A 19,165-nucleotide genomic window follows, 5' to 3' on the forward strand; every position below is an offset into this window, starting at 1 on the left:
GGAGTGAGGGTCGCGGGTCCTCACTTGGGAGCGCTGCTTCTCCTGCAGCCTCCCAGCAGCTCCGAGTCAGCCCCTGCAGGTGCAAGGCCTACAGGTGCTCAGAAGATACTCACGGCGTCCCGGCTGGTGGACTTCATGATCTCGCTCAGCCCGATGCACACGCCCTGCCTCTCGTCACTCTTCTGAGACCTCAGGCCTTCCTCAAGGATGGGAATGATCTCGGGTAGGATCTTCTCCCCTAACTTCCGAACCAGATCTCCCAATGTCCGCGCTGCGATCTGTCAGTAGAGATCAGGCCAGGATATCAACTCCCTGCAAACTCCGGAATGAGGCCCTGGAACCTCCTAGACTTTATCTGAGTCACTGGCTTAACTTCCCCAAATGTTCTTGCCCCCGCAGAGCCCCCCGGGTGCTTGCAACACTGCGTAACAAAATTACCGCTGTGTGACAGGCACCCACACAACCTACACAAGAGCTGGCACCTCATATGTGAACAGGAAATGCAGCAAATGCTGCCTGGTCACAGGCCAATTTCCCTGGACTGAAACTGCAGCCTAGAAGCCACTTACACTTGTGCTGCCGAGGGGACAAAGTGAATTAGGAACCAAAGCTTTAGGAAAAACCCCATCTGCTCTGAGGCCTCATCAAACCCTTTGCAGCCAAACACTCGGTTTGTTTGCTAGGGATAAGGGGTGTCGGCAGTGGGCCAAAGTGACCATCAGCCCGGCCAGGCCGCCCCTCCCACCAGGAACACGGCCCCCCAGCCCAGCTCATCAGCCCTGCCACACCAGGCCCACTGCCCTTTGCTCATCCCCTACTGTGGGCCATGTTCTTGCCCATCACGGGCCTTTGCCCATCCTGTCCTTGTATCTAAAGCACGATCCTCAGTGTGAAATAGTCCTCTGTCACCTCCTCACCTGGCCAGCGCTCACTCATCTTTCATCTTCAGGCACCATTTCTTCCGAGAAGCCTTTCCTGGCCCCCGGCTGGTGAAATGGCCCCAGTACGAGCACTACCCGTGCGGGAGCTGCATCTACATGTCTGTGTGACTATTTGATTCACACCCATCTCCTCGGTCAGACTGTAGCTCCATGAGGACAGGAATGAGGCTGCCTTTCTTCTCATACATCCCAGGTCTTACACCAGCGGATGCTTCATAAGCACTGGCTGAATGACTACTCTGCCCGGCTCTGCAGCCCTGCCTTTCTGGCCTCTAACCGCAGGCATCAGGGCAGCTGGGTCAGAAGCGAGGCCGAGAAGCTTACCGTTCTCTTATCTGCACAGGTACTGGCCAGGAAGCCCAGCAGCAGCCCGAAGAGGGTGGGCAGGATCTCACGCAGGGTGCGGGGGGTGTTGGAGACCACGATCTTCCAGACATGCAGGGATGCTTGCCGCACTACCAGCTGGGTGTCCGAGCGGCCCATGTACAGCCCTGCCAGCACGCGGTTCCGGCGGTCCACCCCCAGGGCAGTGATGATGGCCTGCAGCCGGCGCAGAGGAATAAGAACACGGAAGGTGAGGCCCCCACAGCGTGAGTGCCCTCCGCAGAGCAAGGAAACTGACACAAGGCACGCACCTTGTTGGACTGGGCAGTCCCAAAGTTGTCGTCTTCAGAGGCAGTTTCCGTGGTCATCTTTCCAGTGACACCTGAGATGTGGAACAGGAGGTCCCCCAGGAGCTGAACGGAGCTGAACCTGAGGGGACGCCAAGCACAGAGTCACACAGCTGCACCGGGCAGGAAAGAGACTGAGGAAACGCATCAGAAATATTGAAGGTGGTTATTCTGGAATGGGAGGAGAGTTACGGGCAATTTTCACATCTTTACATTTCCCCACTTTATTCTCTTGCCAATGAACTTTGATAATGAAAAAGAATAAATACTTTTTTGCCGAAACCAGTTTGGCTCAATGGTAGAGCGTTGGTCTGTGGACTGAAAGGTCCCAGGTTCGATTCCGGTCAAGGGCATGTACCTTGGTTGCGGGCACATCCCCAGTAGGGGGTGTGCAAGAGGCAGCTGGTCGATGTTTCTCTCTCATCGACATTTCTGGCTCTCTGTCCCTCTCCCTTCCTCTCTGTAAGAAGTCAATAAAATATATTAAAAAAGAAAAAGAATAAATACTTTTGAAAAGTCTGCGTGAAAAATTCTGTAATAGCCGAAAACGGTTTGGCTCAGTGGATAGAGTGTTGGCCTGTGGACTGAAGTGTCCCAGGTTCGATGCAGGTCAAGGGCATGTACCTTGGTTGCGGGCACATCCCCAGTAGGGGGTGTGCAAGAGGCAGCTGATCGATGATTCTCTCATCAATGTTTCTAACTCTATCCCTCTCTCTTCCTCTCTGTAAAAAATCAATAAAATAGAGGAATCCAAGATGGCTGCTCGGGTAGGCAACTAGCCGCAGCCGCACACAACAATTTTAATAAAATACAACTAAAATATAAAATGGACATTACCCAGAACTACAGGAAAGTCGACTGACTGGAAATCCTACAACAAGAAGCAAGGAGAAAACCAGAAGGAAGCACGGAGGAGCTGTAAAAGCCTAAGGTACGGAGACACGCGGCGCGCGCGAAGAGGACGGAGCCGGAGAGGAGGGAGGCCGAGTGCCTGGCGGGCGTTCCCAAGCGGGAAGGAGAGAAAACTCCGACTGTGCTGGGCCCCTAACTGCTCTGAACCCCAGTTCTGGGCCAGACCCCGGGGACTCAGGCTCAGCCATAGGGAGCTGGGCTGTAAGGCGGTACCCGGGGTAGCGGAGAAAGGAGGTCCCGGAGGCGCACTCACTGCCCCCAGAGAAGGGACGGCCGGCTGTGCCGCGGGATTGCCCTGACGGGAAGGAGACTGGGGCTCCAGACTGCTCTGAACGCCACCTCCAACTCCACTTCCAACTGAACTGAACCCCAATACCGGGCTCATTGCGGGAGAGCATAGACTGTTTGGCAGCAGGCGAAAATCGAGGGCACCTTTCTCTCAGAGGCGCCGGCAGCGAGCACTGAAGGACCCGCAGAGGGCGGGGCTGACGGAAGCCAAAGCTGCAGGCTCCACCCTGAAACCCCGTCCCGTCTGTAACTGCGAAATGCGACAACAAAATAGATCACGAACGAAAGAAATGGAGGACAAAAAGCGTCTGGATATAGAGTTCAAATCTACGCTTATAAGGTTTTTCAAGAATTTCCTAGAAAAGATGGATAAGGCCTATGAGGATATGAAAAGAGATCAACTAGAATTAATAAGGAGTCAACAAGAAATGATAAGGGATCAACAAGAAATAAAGAATACATTGTCTGAAATAAAAAATATTCTACAGAGTCCTAAAAACAGAAGGGAAGATCGCAAGAATCAAGTCAAAGATTTGGAACATAAAGAGCCAGAAGACACTCCTCCACAGAAGCTAGAAGGCAAGAGAATCCAGAAAATTGAAGATAATGTAAGAAACCTCTGGGACAACTTCAAGCGAACCAACATCAGAATTATGGGGGTTCCAGAAGATGAGACAGAGCAAGATATCGAAAACATACTGAAAGAAATAGTGACAGAAAACTTCCCCCACCTGGTGAAAGAATTTGACTTACAAGTCCAGGAAGCGCACAGAACTCCAAACAAAAGGAATCCAAAGAGGACCACACCGAGACACATCATTATTAAAATTCCAAGAGCAAAAGATAAAGAGAGAATATTAAAAGAAGCAAGAGCAAAGAAGGTAGTAACTTATAAAGGAGCACCTATACGATTGTCAGCTGACTTCTCAACAGAAACCATGCAGGCCAGAAGGGAATGGCAAGAAATATTCAAGGTGATGAATAGCAAGAACCTACAGCCAAAAATAAGCTACCCAGCGAAGCTATCACTCAGAATCGAAGGCCAGATAAAGAGCTTCACTAATAAAAAAAAGCTAAAGGAGTTCATCACCACCAAACCAGAATTATATGAATTGCTGAAGGGGGTTCTTTCAGAAGAGAAAGTAAACAAAGATAAAAATTATGAACAACAAATACGTAATTATCAACAAGTGAATCTAAAAACCAAGGAAATTAAAAAAATATGATGAACAATATTAACTGTTGAATATAATAGAATCAGAGGTATGGAAGGGGAGTGAACTGACGATTCTTGGGGAAAAGGGGAGAGGGGGGCGTGGGAAGAGACTGAACATAAACTGTGCACCTATGGATGAGGACAATAGGGAGAGGGGAAAGGGCAGAGGGTGGGGTGGGAACCTGGTGGAGGAGAGCAATGGTGGGGGCGGGGGGGGAAGGAACATTTGTAATAATATGAAAAATAAAAACTTATTAAAAACAAAGAAAAAAAAAACTGAAAAAAAATAAAATTAAAAAAAAACAAAAAAAAAAAAAAACAAAGCAGAAATCACACTGGGCTTCCATGCCGGCAGTTACCCCCATCCCAGCTGAGGAGGCAGAGCTGCAACATACGGAGACATTAGGGTTGATTGGTCACGTAACCTACGGGTGTTTCCTGCGGAATACTCTGTAGAGGGTTCTTGGAAACACAAGGCTCTGATGCATGTAAATTGCCAGCTTTAGGATGACGTCCTCCATGACACTGAGCGAAAACAACTTGCAGACCGGTGTAACCAAATAATCTTATTTCTGTTTAAGGGAAAAAGCATACAGATCTTTGGGGGGGGGGGGGGGTATTTGAAAGGAAGAGAAAAACAGCAGAAAGAATAGATGACCAACACAGTTAACTTCTGAGCAATGGGTCCAGAAGGCAGATAAGGGCTCTCAAATTTTTCACTTTATACATTTCTGTAATCTGCATTTTTAAACAAGCTCGTAATTCTTTTATAATTAAAGGCAAACACATAAGCCAAAAAAAAAAAAAAAAAAAAAAAAAAAAAAAATCAATAAAATATATTTTTTTTTAAAAAAAATCATTGACACTAAAAAACAGTATTGAAGAAAAAATTTGTATAATAAAAAATGTTTTAAAAAGAGAGCCCAAATGGAAGCATTAACAGGACATCAGGAATGCGGATCATCAGAAGAGACCTAGAAGGATAAACTTCTCTTCAAATTAAGTGAGTTTGTTGTTCTTAATGATCATAAAAAAGTCACTTCCAACCGCAAAATTCCAAAAATACAGAAAATGAAGAATGTGAGTATAAACAATCATTGAAACCCCCACTTCTCAGGCAACCGACCTGACACCTGGCGACAGCCTTGTACAGGGCACCGGCTACAAAGACAGGCACTCCCCGCAGTGTGGGAGCCGAGCCCACACCACGTGCGCTGGCCACGGCCACCTGTGATGTCAGCTAGGACTAGGAGCTTCCTGGGTCGGCTGATAAAGGTTCTTTGCCATTCTTTGTAATAACTGATAAGTTCACTGTGTGGATGTGTTGTGACTTTTTTATTTTTATTTTTTTAAAAATATATTTTATTGATTTTACACAGAGAGGAATTGAGAGGGATAGAGAGTTAGAAACATCGATGAGAGAGAAACATCAACCAGCTGCCTCCTGCACACCCCCACTGGGGATGTGCCCGCAACCAATGTACATTCCCTTGACCGGAATCGAACCCGGGACCCTTCAGTCCCCAGGCCGACGCTCTTCCACTGAGCCAAACCGGCTTCGGCTGTTGTGACTTTTTTAAACCAACATCCAATTTTTCAAATGGTAAAAACAATACAGCAACAGAGAGCCTCTACCTACATCTTTAAGCACCCGACCAAATCTGTGCTGGGGAAAAAACCCTAGAAGTAACATTTCCAGATTAAAAAGTATTCAAGCTTAAATTGTAATACAACTGAAGGACTGACTAAAGAGACCCTTTTAAAAAGAGCATCAGAATGAAGCCATTGCTACAGGAAACTGGAGGACTACAGAATGTTTGAAAGTGAGGATCTGGAGAAAGTGGAGAGTTCTTGGCGACATTTTGCTCTATATTCCTTAGAGTTCCCAAAATGCAACGCTGGATCTTCCCGCCCCAGTTCGCACCTTATTCTCCAGAGGTCGTCGAAGAGGCCTTGCTCCAGCTGGGGCAGCAGCAGGGCGATGGCCGTCTCGGCGTACATGGAGATGACCCGCTGGCCCGCACGCAGCGCGGTATCGCGCACAAACTCGTTCTCATCAGCAAGGGCCTGTGCACACGGAGGGGGGCTCAGCCAGGGCTGCCTCCCCACCCTTCCCAAGGCTCCCAGACCCAAAAGGAGAGAGGACTTCCCGGAAAGCAGCAAGAGGACTCCCCACCCCGCCCCGTCAGCCAGCTGCCCTCGCTCCCCACCAGGGCCCGGGGGTCCCCCCTCCTCAGCAGCGCCCTCCTCGGCCTGCTCAGCGGTGCCTACTTTGAGGATACAGGGGATGATGGGCCCCACGTAAGGAGTGAACTTGTCCCCAAAGGTGATGGGCAGGTAGTTGAACATCATGATGTAGCCATCTCGGACGTGGGGTGCAATGTCCACTTTGCTGGCGGTAGCCACAATTTCTGGCATCAGCTTCTCCAACTTCTCCACCCCCAAGCCAGCCATGACCTCGGCCAACCCTGCAACAGAAGACGGAAGGAGCCCACTGGATCGGAGGCCCCTACGGGCATTTCAGAGCGGGCCCCTGGGCCTGCGCCGGCCTCACCTTGTGCAGCACCTGAGCGATCCACGGAGCTCTGCTCATAGGTCAGCGTCTCCATCAGCCACGGCAGCAAGTCCTCAAAGCACGACTCCCCCATGCCCTTCACCATGGCCCCGAGAGCCTTTGCGGACACGGTCCGCACCTGTCAAGCAACCAACAGCAGGGACAGGGAGGAGCTGAGGGCTCAAAACTAGGTGCAGGCAGGAGCAATGAGGGGTCCCTTGTTCTCCTTTCCTCAGCAGACACACACAAAATTCTCAGGGATAAATTTTCTGGGGACTGGGCTAAAACAAGCAGCTCTTGCCTCCTCCCCTCCAGACTCACCTCAGGTACGGGGTCCAAGAGAGAGGCTTTCAGGCCTGGTGTCACGCTTGGCAGGTACGGAGCCAAGTCCTGCAACAACACAAGGTGACTCGGGTGACGCCCGCTTCTCCGGGATCCGTTCTCCCGTGGACCTGACCTCGCCATTCTGCTGACAAGGAGCACTTGGGAGGGGTGCTCCCAGAACGAGGAGGGGAAAGGGAAACCAAAAGGGACCGAGGCACCTTCAGGAAGAGAGAGCCCCCAGCGGGTGCAGGGCTCTGACCCTCCTCCCTTCTCCCTGCCTGGCCCAGCCTCGGGGATCTTTAGGAAGTTATTTCTGCATTTTCCTTTCAGAACTGCAGCATCATCTTCCCTGTCCTCACCTTAAAAGGTTTATGTCTCTTAATATAGCATTCAGCCTCAGGGAACAGTTTTAAATATAGAAAAAGCCTTATGTTCACAGCAGCAACATTCAAAATGGCAAGAAACTCTGGTTACTGTATGACCAATGATAGGATTACACAAGTTATAGTATGTAAACTTATTGGCCTATTACACAATTATTAAAATCAGTCTTATGAACAACTCATTATAACTCAGACATAAGTTGACGTTCAGGAATATAATGTTAAAAATGTGAAAAAGGATATTAAGAGAAATTGTTTTAGTGCAAGAGGACTATGGGTAACATTTTTAATTTTTTCGGTTTTTCAATCTCCCGGATTTCCTAGGATTGATATAACCTTCCCACTTTCCCGATTGTGCCCACAGCTCAGTGAACTGGGCAGAGGTGAGGCAGGTGTGAGATCCCACACGCAAGGCTTCGGGAACGAGGAAAAAAACAAACAAGATCCATCTCCCCTACCTTCCTGAGAGACTTGCAGAAGCAAGTGTGATACAAGAAAACAATCAAGCAGTCAAAGCCTCAGCCACTTCCCCCACACTCCTGAAAGGTCAAAGGTGAGGCTGGGCCTTTCCTGAACCTCAATCTGTAAAAGGGGCACACTGGGAGGGCCTCACTGAGAACTGGGCTAACCAGGACTCAATGCTACCCTGCAGGATGCCCAGAGAACTGCCATTCCCACCCTCCATGCCGCAATGCCCACATGTGCCTCCAAACATCACCAGGGGCCCAATGAGCGTGCTCCCTCCCGTGGCTCCCGTGTAAGGACCATGTGCCCTCCAGCAGCATCTGCTGGTCCTCGGTGCCAGCTCCAGCAAGGCCGCTACCTTCTGGTCGGTCAGGGAGTACATGTTGCCAATAATCTGGGCTGCCATCTTGCGCGTGTCCGTGGACCGGTCCTGGAAGGCTCTCTGGACGATGGGCATGATGAGGGCCAGGGACGGGGCATCAATAAAGTGGACAAACTTGGTGTCCAGCAGGGTCTGCAAGCACTTCTGGGTCTTCCTGGAAGGGTCCGTCAGGGCATCCAGCAGGACGGGGGCAATGGCTGCATACCCAAACAGGGAGGGACCGGAGAGAGGGGAGTCAGGGCAGCTGTTCCCTGGAGCCCCAGTCCCCAGCTCGGAAAGCCAGTCTGTCTGCAGAGAGCAATCCTCGCTCCCACAGGAGGGACTGGTATGGAGGCGGTAGCTGCCACCTCTCTGCCTGCAGAGCTGTGCTCTGGCGGAGTCCCTGTGGGCAGGCTTCCCTGGGCACTGAGCTGCTCAGCCTCCAGAGAGAGCTGCTCAGGCACCATAATCCCTATTCTGGAAGCAGCAACCCAAAGTGGTTTTGTGAAAAACTGAGAAAACAAAGGCCCCTAACCCAGTGATGGGGAGTGAAGCACCCATGCTCAGAGGAGCCAAGCCCAGATACAATTTTCCATAAGCCCAGGGAACTCAACCACTATAAAGCTCAGGCTGGTGGTCAACAATTTAACAAAACTAATAATCCAATTTAAAAATAGAGACAGTTCTCCAAAGAAGATATGCAAATGGCCCATAAAAACAAGATGTTCAACATCACTAGTCATGAGGAAAATGCAAATCAAAGCCAATGAGATGCCACTTCACACCCACTAGGATGGCTGTAACCAGGGCTGGTTTTGCAGACAATAAGAGTGCCGGCAGCTGGACTGCTCATACATTGCTGCTGGGAATGTCAAATGGTGCAGCTGCTTTGGAAAACAGTCTAGCAGTTACTCGAGAAGTTAAACAGTTACTCTAGGACCCAGCAATCCCATCTCTGGTACTTAACCAAGAGAACTAAAACATGGCTATAAAAACCACACACCCTTGCTGAAACCGGTCTGGCTCAGTGGATAGAGTGTCAGCCTGTGGACTGAAAGGTCCCAGGTTCGATTCTGGTCAAGGGCATGTACCTTGGTTGTGGGCACATCCCCAGTGGGGGGCGTGCAGGAGGCAGCTGATTGATGTTTCTAACTCTCTATCCCTCTCCCTTCCTCTCTGTAAAAAATCAATTTAAAAAAAACACGCATGCAAAGGCTCACAGCAGCACTGTTCATAATAGCCAAAAAGAGGAAACAACCCAAATATCCACCAACAAAGAAAGAGATAAAATGTGGTCCACATATACAACAGAATATCACTGGGCCACAAAGAGGAATGAAGTACTGATACAGGCTGCAACTCGGGTGAACCTTGGAAACATTATGCTAAGGACACAAAAGGCCACATATTGTACAATTTACATGAAATGTCCAGAATAGGCAAACCCAGAGACAAAAAATCGATCTGCCTGGAGGTAGGGGAGAAAATGAAGAATTAATGCTAATATGCATGTGGTTTCTTTTGGAGGTGATGAAAAATGCCCCAGAACTAAAAAGTGTGATGCTTACATGAAAAAAACACTGAATTGTACATTCTTAAAAGGTGAACTTTATATTACACATATTTTATCTCAATTAAAAAAAAGAAATCCAGGCTGGATTCTCAGAATAAAGGAACTTCTAGCCCTAGCTGGTTTGGCTCAATGGATAGAGCGTCGACCTGAGGACTGAAGAGTCCCGGGTTCGATTCTAGTCAAGGGCACATGCCCAGGTTGTGGGCTCGATCCCCAGTAAGAGGCATACAAGAAGCAGCCGATCTATGATTCTCTCTCATCACTGATGTTTCTCTCTCTCTCTCCCTTTCTTTCTGAAATCAATAAAAACATATTGTAAAAAAAAAAAAAAAAAAAAAAGCTGGGTCCAAGATGGCTGCTCGGGTAGACACCTAACCGCAGCAGCACACAACAATTTCAATGGAATACAACTAAAATGTAGTGGACATCGCCCAGAGCTACAGGTAGTCGACTGACTGAAAATTCTACAAGGAGGAAAGAGAAAACCAGAAGGAAAATCAGAGGAGCTGAAAAAAAGCCTAAGGTACGGAGACATGATGCGCGCCCGCACGCAAGCGCGCATGGAGAGGTCGCAGCCGGAGAGGAGGAGAGGGCTGGGTGCTGCCTGGCATTCCCTAGCAGGAAGGAAATAAAACCCCCAGCCTGGGCTGAACCCCCGAACCGGCAGCGCTGAGCCCCAGTTATGGGCCAGACCCTGGGGACCCAGGCTCCAGCAGGGGGAGACGGGGCTGTAAGGCGGAATCCCAGGGGAGCAGCGAAAAGCAGGGCCCCCAGAGTTGCGCGCACATTGCGCGCAGAGGACTGAGTGTTGACTCTGATGCTGGATTACCCTAGCCGGAAGGAACAGGGCCTCTGGCGGCGCTGAGCCTCAGACCAGACTGCTCTGAACTCCAGTTCTGGGCCAATCCCTGGGGACCCAGGCTCAAGCAGAGGGAGACGGGGCTGTGAGGTGGAGTCCTGGGAGAGCGGCGAAAGGCCGAGCCCCCGGAGTCGCGCACATTGCTTGCAAGGGAAGGAATGTTGACTCTGATGCGAGATTGTCCTGGAGGGAAGGAAACAGGAGCCCCGGCTGTGTTGGGCCCCAGTTTTGACTGCTCTGAACCCCAGTCCTGGACCAGACCCTGGGGACCCAGGCTCGAGCAGGGGGAGACGGGGCTATGAGGCGGAATCCCAGGGGAGTGGCAAAAAGCGGAGCCCCCAGAGTCACGCGCACTGTGCGCAGAGGACGGTCTGTTGACTCTGATCCTAGACTCCCCTAGCGGGAAGGAGAAAAAAAAGCTCCAGACTGGAGGAATGCGACAGGGAGCAGGAGCCCCTGCTGGACACCAGCCAGCCGGGCGCCAGCAGGGAGCCGGGCGACGGGGCCCCCCGGGGGGGGGGTGCCCCTGAGCCTTCGACCTCTAAGCAGCGCTGACCCCGGCAACAGGCTGGAGCAGCGCGGGAGCCCGCAGAGAACAAAGGGGTGCCACAGGCCAACCTGCTGAGCTCCCAGGACAAGGAGGAAGAAACCAAAGAAGTTCTCAATGTGAAGAAATCAAGTGAGAGCAAAAGATAGTAAAATTACTTAAGAAAGAATACAAAGAAGATCTTGAAAAACCAAAGACTAAATCAGAACTCAACTCACCAGCCAACATTGCAACATATATGCGTTTAAAAAAAAAAAAAAAAAAGGACAGAATGTTGGAACAGCGGCGGCCAGGCCTAGAGTGCCCAGGCACAAGGCAGTGGCAACCGGGCCCGGAGCAGCAACGGCCAGGCCCCAGAGCAGCAGCAGCCAGAACTAGAGCAACAACAGCCAGCACTGGAGCAGCCAGACCTGGGGCAGTGGCAGCCAGGCCTGAGGCAGAGGCAGCCAAGCCCAGGGTGGCCAGTCCAGGAACACCCAGACCCGGAGTGGCTGGGCCCGGAGAAGCTGGGCCCAGAGAAGCCAGGTTGGGAGCAGCCAGGCCCAGAACAGCAGTAGCCAAGCCCGGAGCATCCAGGCTGGGAGCGGCCAGACTCGGAGCGGCCGGGCCCAGGGCAGCCGGGCCCAGAGCAGCCAGGTGGGGTGCGGCCAGGCCCGGAGCAGCAGCTGCCAGGCTGGGAGCGGCCAGGCCCGGAGCAGCGGCTGCCAGGCTGGGAGCGGCCAGGCCCGGAGCAGCCAGGTCTTGTGCGGCCAGGCCCGGAGCAGCCGGGTCTGGTGCGGCCAGGCCAGGAGTAGCGGTTGCCAGGCTGGGAGTGGCCATGCCCGGAGCAGCGGCTGCCAGGCTGGGAGCGGCCAGGCCCGGAGCAGCCGGGTCTGGTGCGGCCAGGCCCAAAGCAGCGGCTGCCAGGCTGGGAGCGGCCAGGCCCAAAGCAGCGGCTGCCAGGCTGGGAGCGGCCAGGCCCGGAGCAGCCGGGTCTGGTGCGGCCAGGCCCAAAGCAGCGGCTGCCAGGCTGGGAGCGGCCAGGCCCGGAGCAGCCGGGTCTGGTGCGGCCAGGCCTGGAGCAGCAGCTGCCAGGCTGGGAGCGGCCAGGCCCGTAGCGGCCGGGCCCGGAGCAACCGGGCCCAGAGCAGCCCGGTCGGGTGCAGCCAGGCCCAGAGCAGCAGCAGCCAAGTCCAGAGCAACTAGGTCGGGAGCGGCAGTGACCAGACCCAGAGCAGCTGGTAGTGGAACGAACCAGAGCAACAGAGGCCAGGCCCGGAGCAGCCAGGCCCGGAACAGCTCGCTCCTCGCCTGCCCCTGCCCCACGGCTGCCTCTCAGACATGGCTGGAAACTTTTGTGGGAACTTGAGGGTCTGCTGAATCAAGTGATGAAGGCTTAGATCTGGATGTGTTGAGTTAGTATAGGGCTGTGAGTGCCTTGGGTGGGGTCTGGATGAGGCTGGTTGACCTATTTGGAAATGTCTTTTGTGTGAAATGTATCATTGGGCATGTGGAGGTATTATTGATATGAGAAAATGCTAAGTAACTGATTTACTATCTGAAAAGGGATTTACTATCGGGGAAAGGGAGGGAGGAAGAGACTGAACATAAACTGCACCTATGGAGGAGGACAATGGGGGATGGGGAGGGGGCGGAGGGTAGGGTGGGAACCTGGTGGAGGGGGGAAGAAATGAGGAACCTTTGTAATAACATGAACAATCAAGATTGATTAAAAAAAAAAAAAAAAAAAAAAAGACCTTCTACCCATTCAATAGAGATGAGACTATTCCGGGCCTTATCTGTCCCAAAGGCTGTTAAACATTGTAAAAACCAACAAAATCCAAGTACACCTATTCATCCTAGAAAACAAAAATTCCCATAATTTTCTGAGAAAAAGAAAAATCTAGTAATACCTGTGCTGAACTACACTGAATGGGCACTGAGACTCCAATGCTGAAGCTTAAAATTTAACAAGGTAGCTGGCTAGGTCTTCTTTCTAGAAACCAACCTCTTCCCATCACTCAAGAATGAACCACACTAGGAGCACAGTTAAGGGGAATAGCCTGTCCCGCACCTTCCCCTCTATCTCACGTCTCCTGGAATGAGACTAAAAAGTTCCCAAAGATCCTAACATAGCGGATGATACCGAGATGGTCTGAGATGGTCCAGAGCTGGTCATTCAGTTCTGCTGACCTCGGACCCAGCTCAGGCCACAGAGCTCTCTGTCAAGGTGCTTCTGAGCTGCTGACTCAGTTTCTCTACCTGTGCAGTCAATGACAACTGCTCCAGACAATCAGGAAAACCCACCACTTCCTAACTACCATTTGGTCTAGGAAAAGAGCTTCCCAGGATTTAGAGTTTGCTTCACTGTGAACTTATCCTCGGCACGTTCACTCAGTGACCAGGGACGGGAGGAGGAGCCAGGGCCACTGCCCACGGGAGAGGCCTACCCAGGATCTCCGGGTTCCTGATGACGGAGCCGATCTGCCTGAGCGCCTGCTGTCCGGCCTTCTGCACTTTGACGTGGGAGTCGGTCAGCACCTCCGTGAGCTTGGGCACGATGTTGGGCAGACAGGAGGACAGCTGCTTGGGAGCACAGTATGCCATTGCCCCAAGCAGCTCCACCGACCCTGCGGATGCAGACACACGTGCCGTGTAGAATCACTCAGCACGGGCCAACAGTCACCTGGCTGGCTGCCTAGGCAAGGAACAACCGGCCTGGTCCTCTGCAGGCCATGCTCAAGCAGTCCCCAGGCAGAGGGCAGAGGGCAGAGGGCAGGGGGCAGAGGACGGGACCCGGGGAGACCTGGCTCAGTCCTGGCTGTGATCCAAGGCCAATTTTCTCATTTCTCTGGCCTCAGTCTCCTCACGCACCAGTGAGGGAACTACTTGTGATTTGTGATTTTTCAAACTACAAGGCAAAGCCTGAAGGACCCAGGGGAAATATGCCAAGTACAAGGGCCCCAGACCCTGACCTTCCGAAAACCAGAGAGGCTCAGCTTAAATCTCTTGCATATTAGGATTCCAGATAAGATTGCATTTTTAAAAGGGTTTAATGGGGGGGTAGGGAGAGGCTTTAAAAATCACAAAACTAGCCACAGACAAGCTTTAAAACTCTAGGCTTTCCTGATATAGGGCTGCATCTTCTGTCAGAGGCCTGCTCTTTGCAGAGAAGCAAGGCATACCAGCTACGGAGGGGCTGGAATGCCTAATAGCAGTCTTGGCCTTATCCTCTCTGGGCTGGGAAGGACACACAGGACAAGAGCTGTGGCTACCTAGGAACCCTTGAGGACCACGTTTGGGACAGGAAGTTAGGACAAAGGCACGGAAGAGAGTGGCCTCACCGGCTTTGGTCCTCCAGGATTCCTCCTCCAGGGCAGCCAGTAAGGAGGGGAGCACTAGCTTCACCCCGTGAGCACTCAGGTTGCTCATCACAGCTTTGGCACAATCATCTGCAGCCTCAAGGAGGAGAAAAAACGTTCAGGGGCCTCCTCACCCAAACAAGGATCAAGGCCTGACTCTAGACCAAGTTTCAGTAATTTACAGGGAATCAGGGGAGTCCAGACCAGTAACTGGGGCCCAAGGTCTGGCGGTGGGGCCTTTACCCCCTCAGCCTCCCTGCTGAGCCTCCCAGCAGCGGCCCGCGGGTCTCACGTGCAGCCTCAGGCCTTACCTCACGCACATACTGGTTCCCATCCCCGAAGCACAGCAGCAGGTGGGGCAGCACATGGACCACGTATGGCTCGAAGAGCTTCCCCAGCATGGTGCACAGCATCTCGAACGCAAAGAGGGCGCCTGGGGAAGAAGGCGGACGGCTGGGACAACGGCCCTGCAACCTCCCCACCTTCTGGAAACACTCAGGGCAGCTGAGGGACTGACGTGGCCACCCCACGAAGCGACAGCACCCTCTGCCTCTCCACCACCCAGCACAGACCTGGCTGAGCAGAAAGGGAAGGAGATCCATCCACCACTTCTTGGCACTAACAGCCAGAAAGGCAGAATATCCCTCAGCTAAGGATACTGCTGACGTAAGAGGCCAGGCCACAGCAGCAAGGCCCGGTAAAATGAGTCCCGTCCAGCTGTCCCTCTGCAGTGCACAAACACAGCCCCTCGGAGGGGAAGAAAGACCAGAGTCCTCCCTCCGGCAGCCAGACGCTCACCCTCTCGCCGGCGGAAATTCTTCTTATCCTGGATGGCATCGGTCAGCGCTGCCATCATTTCCTGCTGCTTTAGGGACAGGATGCCCAGGCCCTTCACCAGGCCCGCCAGCCCGTACGCGGCCCCCCTGCGCTCGGCGTACTTGTCCGACTCCAGCAGCTGCTGCATAAGCCTCTGGACCATTGCTCCCGCGTCCTCTCTGACGGCAGGCACGAGGGGCGGCAAGCAGCTGGCCACGGACTCCTGGACCTAAGGGAGGGGGCTGCCACGTCAGGAACCACAGCCTTTCCTGGTGGCTGGCACAGTCCTACACAGCACCTCCCCACTAGATGTCCCCACGCCCATCTCAGCCACCGTCTGTCAGGCAGCTCAGGGTGTCAGAAAAGCAAACGGGGTTACGTGGACCCCATCGGGGTGCACACTGAATCTGTTAGCGACGACAGCATCAGCCATCACAGCGCTCTTTCTGGTCTAAAGGGAGAACCTAGGTCAGGGTGGGCGGGCAACTCCAGGAAGACTAAACCCACTCATAGGACAAAACCCAGAAAAAAGCACACTCCTGTGCCTCCATAAACGGCCCATGTCTGCCAGCTGTCCCTTAGCAAGGTGCCGCGTCACCAGCGCCAGGGCGTGGCCTTCGCACGTGTGCGCTGCACTGGGTGAGGACATGCTGGGCAGCCCCAAGTGTGAGCTGCAAAACTTATAAATGTGTTTTTAAAAATAAAAAAAAGTTCTTGCACTGGGGGTTGGAGGCTGCATTCAAGGGCCCCTGAAACATGTAACAAACATGTAGAGAAGGTCAGAACAAAGCTTGACCCAAGAGGCAGCCACTTCGTGTTTTGTTTAAATCTCAGTATCCCCAGTGCCAAGTTTATACTAAATGAAAAAATAAAATCACCAAAAGACTGTTAGAAAATGAGTAGGAAAAGATGAAAATATCTAGGTCTACCAGAACAGAGTCACACAGTAATTCCCTGCTTGGAGGTGCTCTTAATTATAAACCAGGCGGCCCCCCAATTGAGGGCACAAATTCTTGCAGAGAACTGGGCCTTTGGCACCCTGATACCCAGCTCCCTGGGATCCCTGCCTCCCCCATCACGTCTCAGGGGGCAGTTACCTGCTGGGAGGGGGTGGAAAGGGCAGCAATGAGCTTGGCAACGATGGGCTTCACTTTGGGGTCACTCTTGTCCAGGTGCTTGGCGAGGGAGCCCATGAGGACCACCACACTCTGCCGCACGGCGTCATAGCTGGCATCGTTGGGCGCGTCCTTCAGGAACTCCTCGAACACTGGCAGCAGCGAGTTGACGTTTTCCTGGAGAGCACCCAGGACTCACATCAACCCCACAGGCTATGTCTGGAGTGACAGTCTGCCCGAGGACCAAGCCTGACTCTGCTGGCTTCCCCGACAGCCCACCAAGCCTGCCAGCAGCCTCCCAGTTTTCTGGCAAGACTGCAGCAGACTTACAAGAACTTAATTCCCTTTTGGGGTCGTTTGTGGTTCAAAATAAATACAAACAGATTTTCCATGGGCCAAGTGCCGTGCCGTGTTTGCGGCACTCGCCTCCCTGTGTCGCCATCGCTCAGCTCCGCCTTCTCCCCAGCCTCAGGGGCAGAAATCCTTACCTTCCCGTGGGCATTGAGTGTGGCAAGGGCTGCATCCAACATGCACTTCCGGACATCAGGGTTTCGGTCGTTGAGGGCATCAGGGACAAAAAACTGAAAGAGCGGCTTCACCTGAGAGCTGTCCAAACACTGCGAGAGCTTGTTCAGGGCCAGAGCCAGGCCACACCTGGGACAGCAATGGGAGCGTGTCAGGGAGACGGGGCTGGCGGGGGGTGGGGAAGAGGGGTGGGGGTAGGAAGGCCACCTCTGCAGCTGGGATCTGTCCTGGGAGTCACAAGGAGAAAAATGCCAACAGCAAGTACCACTTTGCAAGGCAGAGCACAGCTCAATCTCACTGCCCAGTGCTTGCCCACTGATCTACAGTGATCTGAAGCAACCCATTTGTCAACCATCGGCTCAGAGTTTCCTCCCACAGGGTGACCAACTATGCCTCTGTTTCCCCACAAGAGTGCAATGCCTACCCCATTACCTCCGGGGCAGGTTAGAAGAGGAGAGAGAGGTCAAGGAATCGGCTATGAAGTCACTGGGAAATAGACATAGTCTACAAAGGCAAAGTGCTACTGTTCTTTCCCGTTACAGAGCAATAAGAAGGCCCCGAGGGCCTCCGAGGACGCAGAGGCCTGGAGGGAAGGAGAGACAGGCCCCCGGGCAATGGCCGGCACGGAAGAAGCCAGCACTTGAATTCCAGCACTTGAATTCCGGTCTGACTCAGAGGGAGGGCCTATCCTTTCCTCACTGTTCCGTTATCTGTGCTGCCTCCCCACACCACCCAGCCCAGCCAACTCGAGAGGCAGCGCTGAGCGGAACAAGACTGAACAGCTGTTGTACCTGGCTTCCCACTGATCCGGAGGAGATTCTGAGATAACTCGTCCCAGAGCATCCAGCACGGGGGGCGGCCTCTGCAACAGACAGGGGACAGATGAGCTGCGGTGCTCTCCCCAACAAGCTGGGCCAGCCAGTGACCCGAGTGAGGCTGTGATCGGCCGCTGCCACCCTGAGCCAGAGGCTGAGCAGAGTCCGACCTATCCTCACACCTTCCGGCCCTCCAGGACACACAGGCGACTCACATAGAGCTTCTCCTGGTAGATCTCCATGAGCCTGCCCATCACCTCGGCCGCCTGCCGCTGGTACCGCGCCACGGCCTGGGAGAGGGCTTCCGCCCCGGCCTGCCTCACGGCCGCCTCGTGATAGATGACGTCGTCAATCAGCAGGGAGCAGAGGTCCGGCTGCAAATCTAGGCCCATCGTTGACCAGAGCCTATGCAGGCCGGAGGGAGGGGCTGGTCAGGCACGGATCTGCAGCACCTGTCCTGCCACCCCAACGCCCAGCCCTTCTCTCGCTGCAGGCTGAGCACAGCGGGTTCAGTCACTCCCTGAGAGGCTCTCACCTCTCAGCCAGCTTCCGGATCTCCTCGTCCTTGTCAAACTTGACCACCCAGAGCCTCCGTAGAAGATTCAGGCCATTCTTCTCATCGGTATCAGGCGTTGGCAATACCATGTGGAGTTCCATGAGCCCCTGTGAGGGTGTGAGATCGAACCCTGTGAGGTGTAGCCTTTCAGAGGAGCCCTGACTTGCCTCTTCAACTCCCTCTAGGGCTGTAGCCACACGTGGGTCTTCAAAGTCAAATCAATTAAAATTAATTACAATTCCTTGTTGTGCCAGCCACATTCCAAGTGCTCGATAGCTACACATTGGCTAGCGGCCGCAGCACTGGCCAGCAGACCCCTCTCCATCCCCGCGGGACGTCCCCCTGGACAGCACTGGTCTAGGGAGGGCTGTGCGTCAGCTCAGCTCACTAGCTTTTCTGTCTCTTTAAATGGCTTTTCTTTTGTGAAATGATGGTATATGGTAACAGACTCTTAATGTAAAACTTAAAAATTTAACTCTAAATATGCAAGACAGATTAAACCTCAGAAAAAGGACATTCTCTTTGTTTTGTCTTTCGGGACAATTTACCATATTTGCCAGATTCTACCAAGGACTAGTGAGAACTGTGTCCCCGGTCAATAGCAGGAGCTACAGACTGGCATTTGGGAACCACTGTCTTATACTCCTGAGGGATCTTTCACTTTTTGGTCCAAAATATCAAAAAGCCATGAACAAGCTGGTGGGATGAAGAATGAACTGATCCTAGGAGTTACAGCTGTCCTGTAAAAGGACCGAGACCCACATTCCAGCTTACTCGTCAGGCGAAGACAAAGTAAGAGCCACACAACAGAACTGTCCAGGCGTTCCAGCTCCTAGAAGAAGCCGACCACACCTGTGACCGCTCCTCTGCGCCTCCAAACAATTGGGAGCTGAAACCCTCGCT

The 19,165-nt window shown here is 52.9% G+C and overlaps 1 protein-coding gene across 1 annotated transcript in view; it reads right to left on the reverse strand.

The window, feature by feature from the left end:
• The window catches only part of GCN1 (GCN1 activator of EIF2AK4), a 56,578-nt gene that overhangs the window by 10,842 nt on the left and 26,571 nt on the right, over nucleotides 1-19,165 (reverse strand). The window contains exons 29-45 of the mRNA XM_084868236.1: nucleotides 18,242-18,369; nucleotides 17,922-18,111; nucleotides 17,683-17,753; nucleotides 16,855-17,020; nucleotides 16,349-16,543; nucleotides 15,234-15,480; nucleotides 14,747-14,868; nucleotides 14,418-14,532; nucleotides 13,524-13,703; nucleotides 8,113-8,333; nucleotides 6,904-6,972; nucleotides 6,583-6,721; nucleotides 6,300-6,496; nucleotides 5,953-6,095; nucleotides 1,577-1,694; nucleotides 1,266-1,481; nucleotides 114-278 (exon numbers count right to left, since the gene is read on the reverse strand). Coding sequence (XP_084724362.1) covers nucleotides 114-278; nucleotides 1,266-1,481; nucleotides 1,577-1,694; nucleotides 5,953-6,095; nucleotides 6,300-6,496; nucleotides 6,583-6,721; nucleotides 6,904-6,972; nucleotides 8,113-8,333; nucleotides 13,524-13,703; nucleotides 14,418-14,532; nucleotides 14,747-14,868; nucleotides 15,234-15,480; nucleotides 16,349-16,543; nucleotides 16,855-17,020; nucleotides 17,683-17,753; nucleotides 17,922-18,111; nucleotides 18,242-18,369 — 2,682 coding nt within the window. The remainder of the gene's footprint in view (nucleotides 1-113; nucleotides 279-1,265; nucleotides 1,482-1,576; nucleotides 1,695-5,952; nucleotides 6,096-6,299; nucleotides 6,497-6,582; nucleotides 6,722-6,903; nucleotides 6,973-8,112; nucleotides 8,334-13,523; nucleotides 13,704-14,417; nucleotides 14,533-14,746; nucleotides 14,869-15,233; nucleotides 15,481-16,348; nucleotides 16,544-16,854; nucleotides 17,021-17,682; nucleotides 17,754-17,921; nucleotides 18,112-18,241; nucleotides 18,370-19,165) is intronic.

This window comes from Pipistrellus hanaki, assembly GCF_964339955.1.
Source record: "Pipistrellus hanaki genome assembly, chromosome: 19".
Classification (NCBI taxonomy): domain Eukaryota; kingdom Metazoa; phylum Chordata; class Mammalia; order Chiroptera; family Vespertilionidae; genus Pipistrellus; species Pipistrellus hanaki.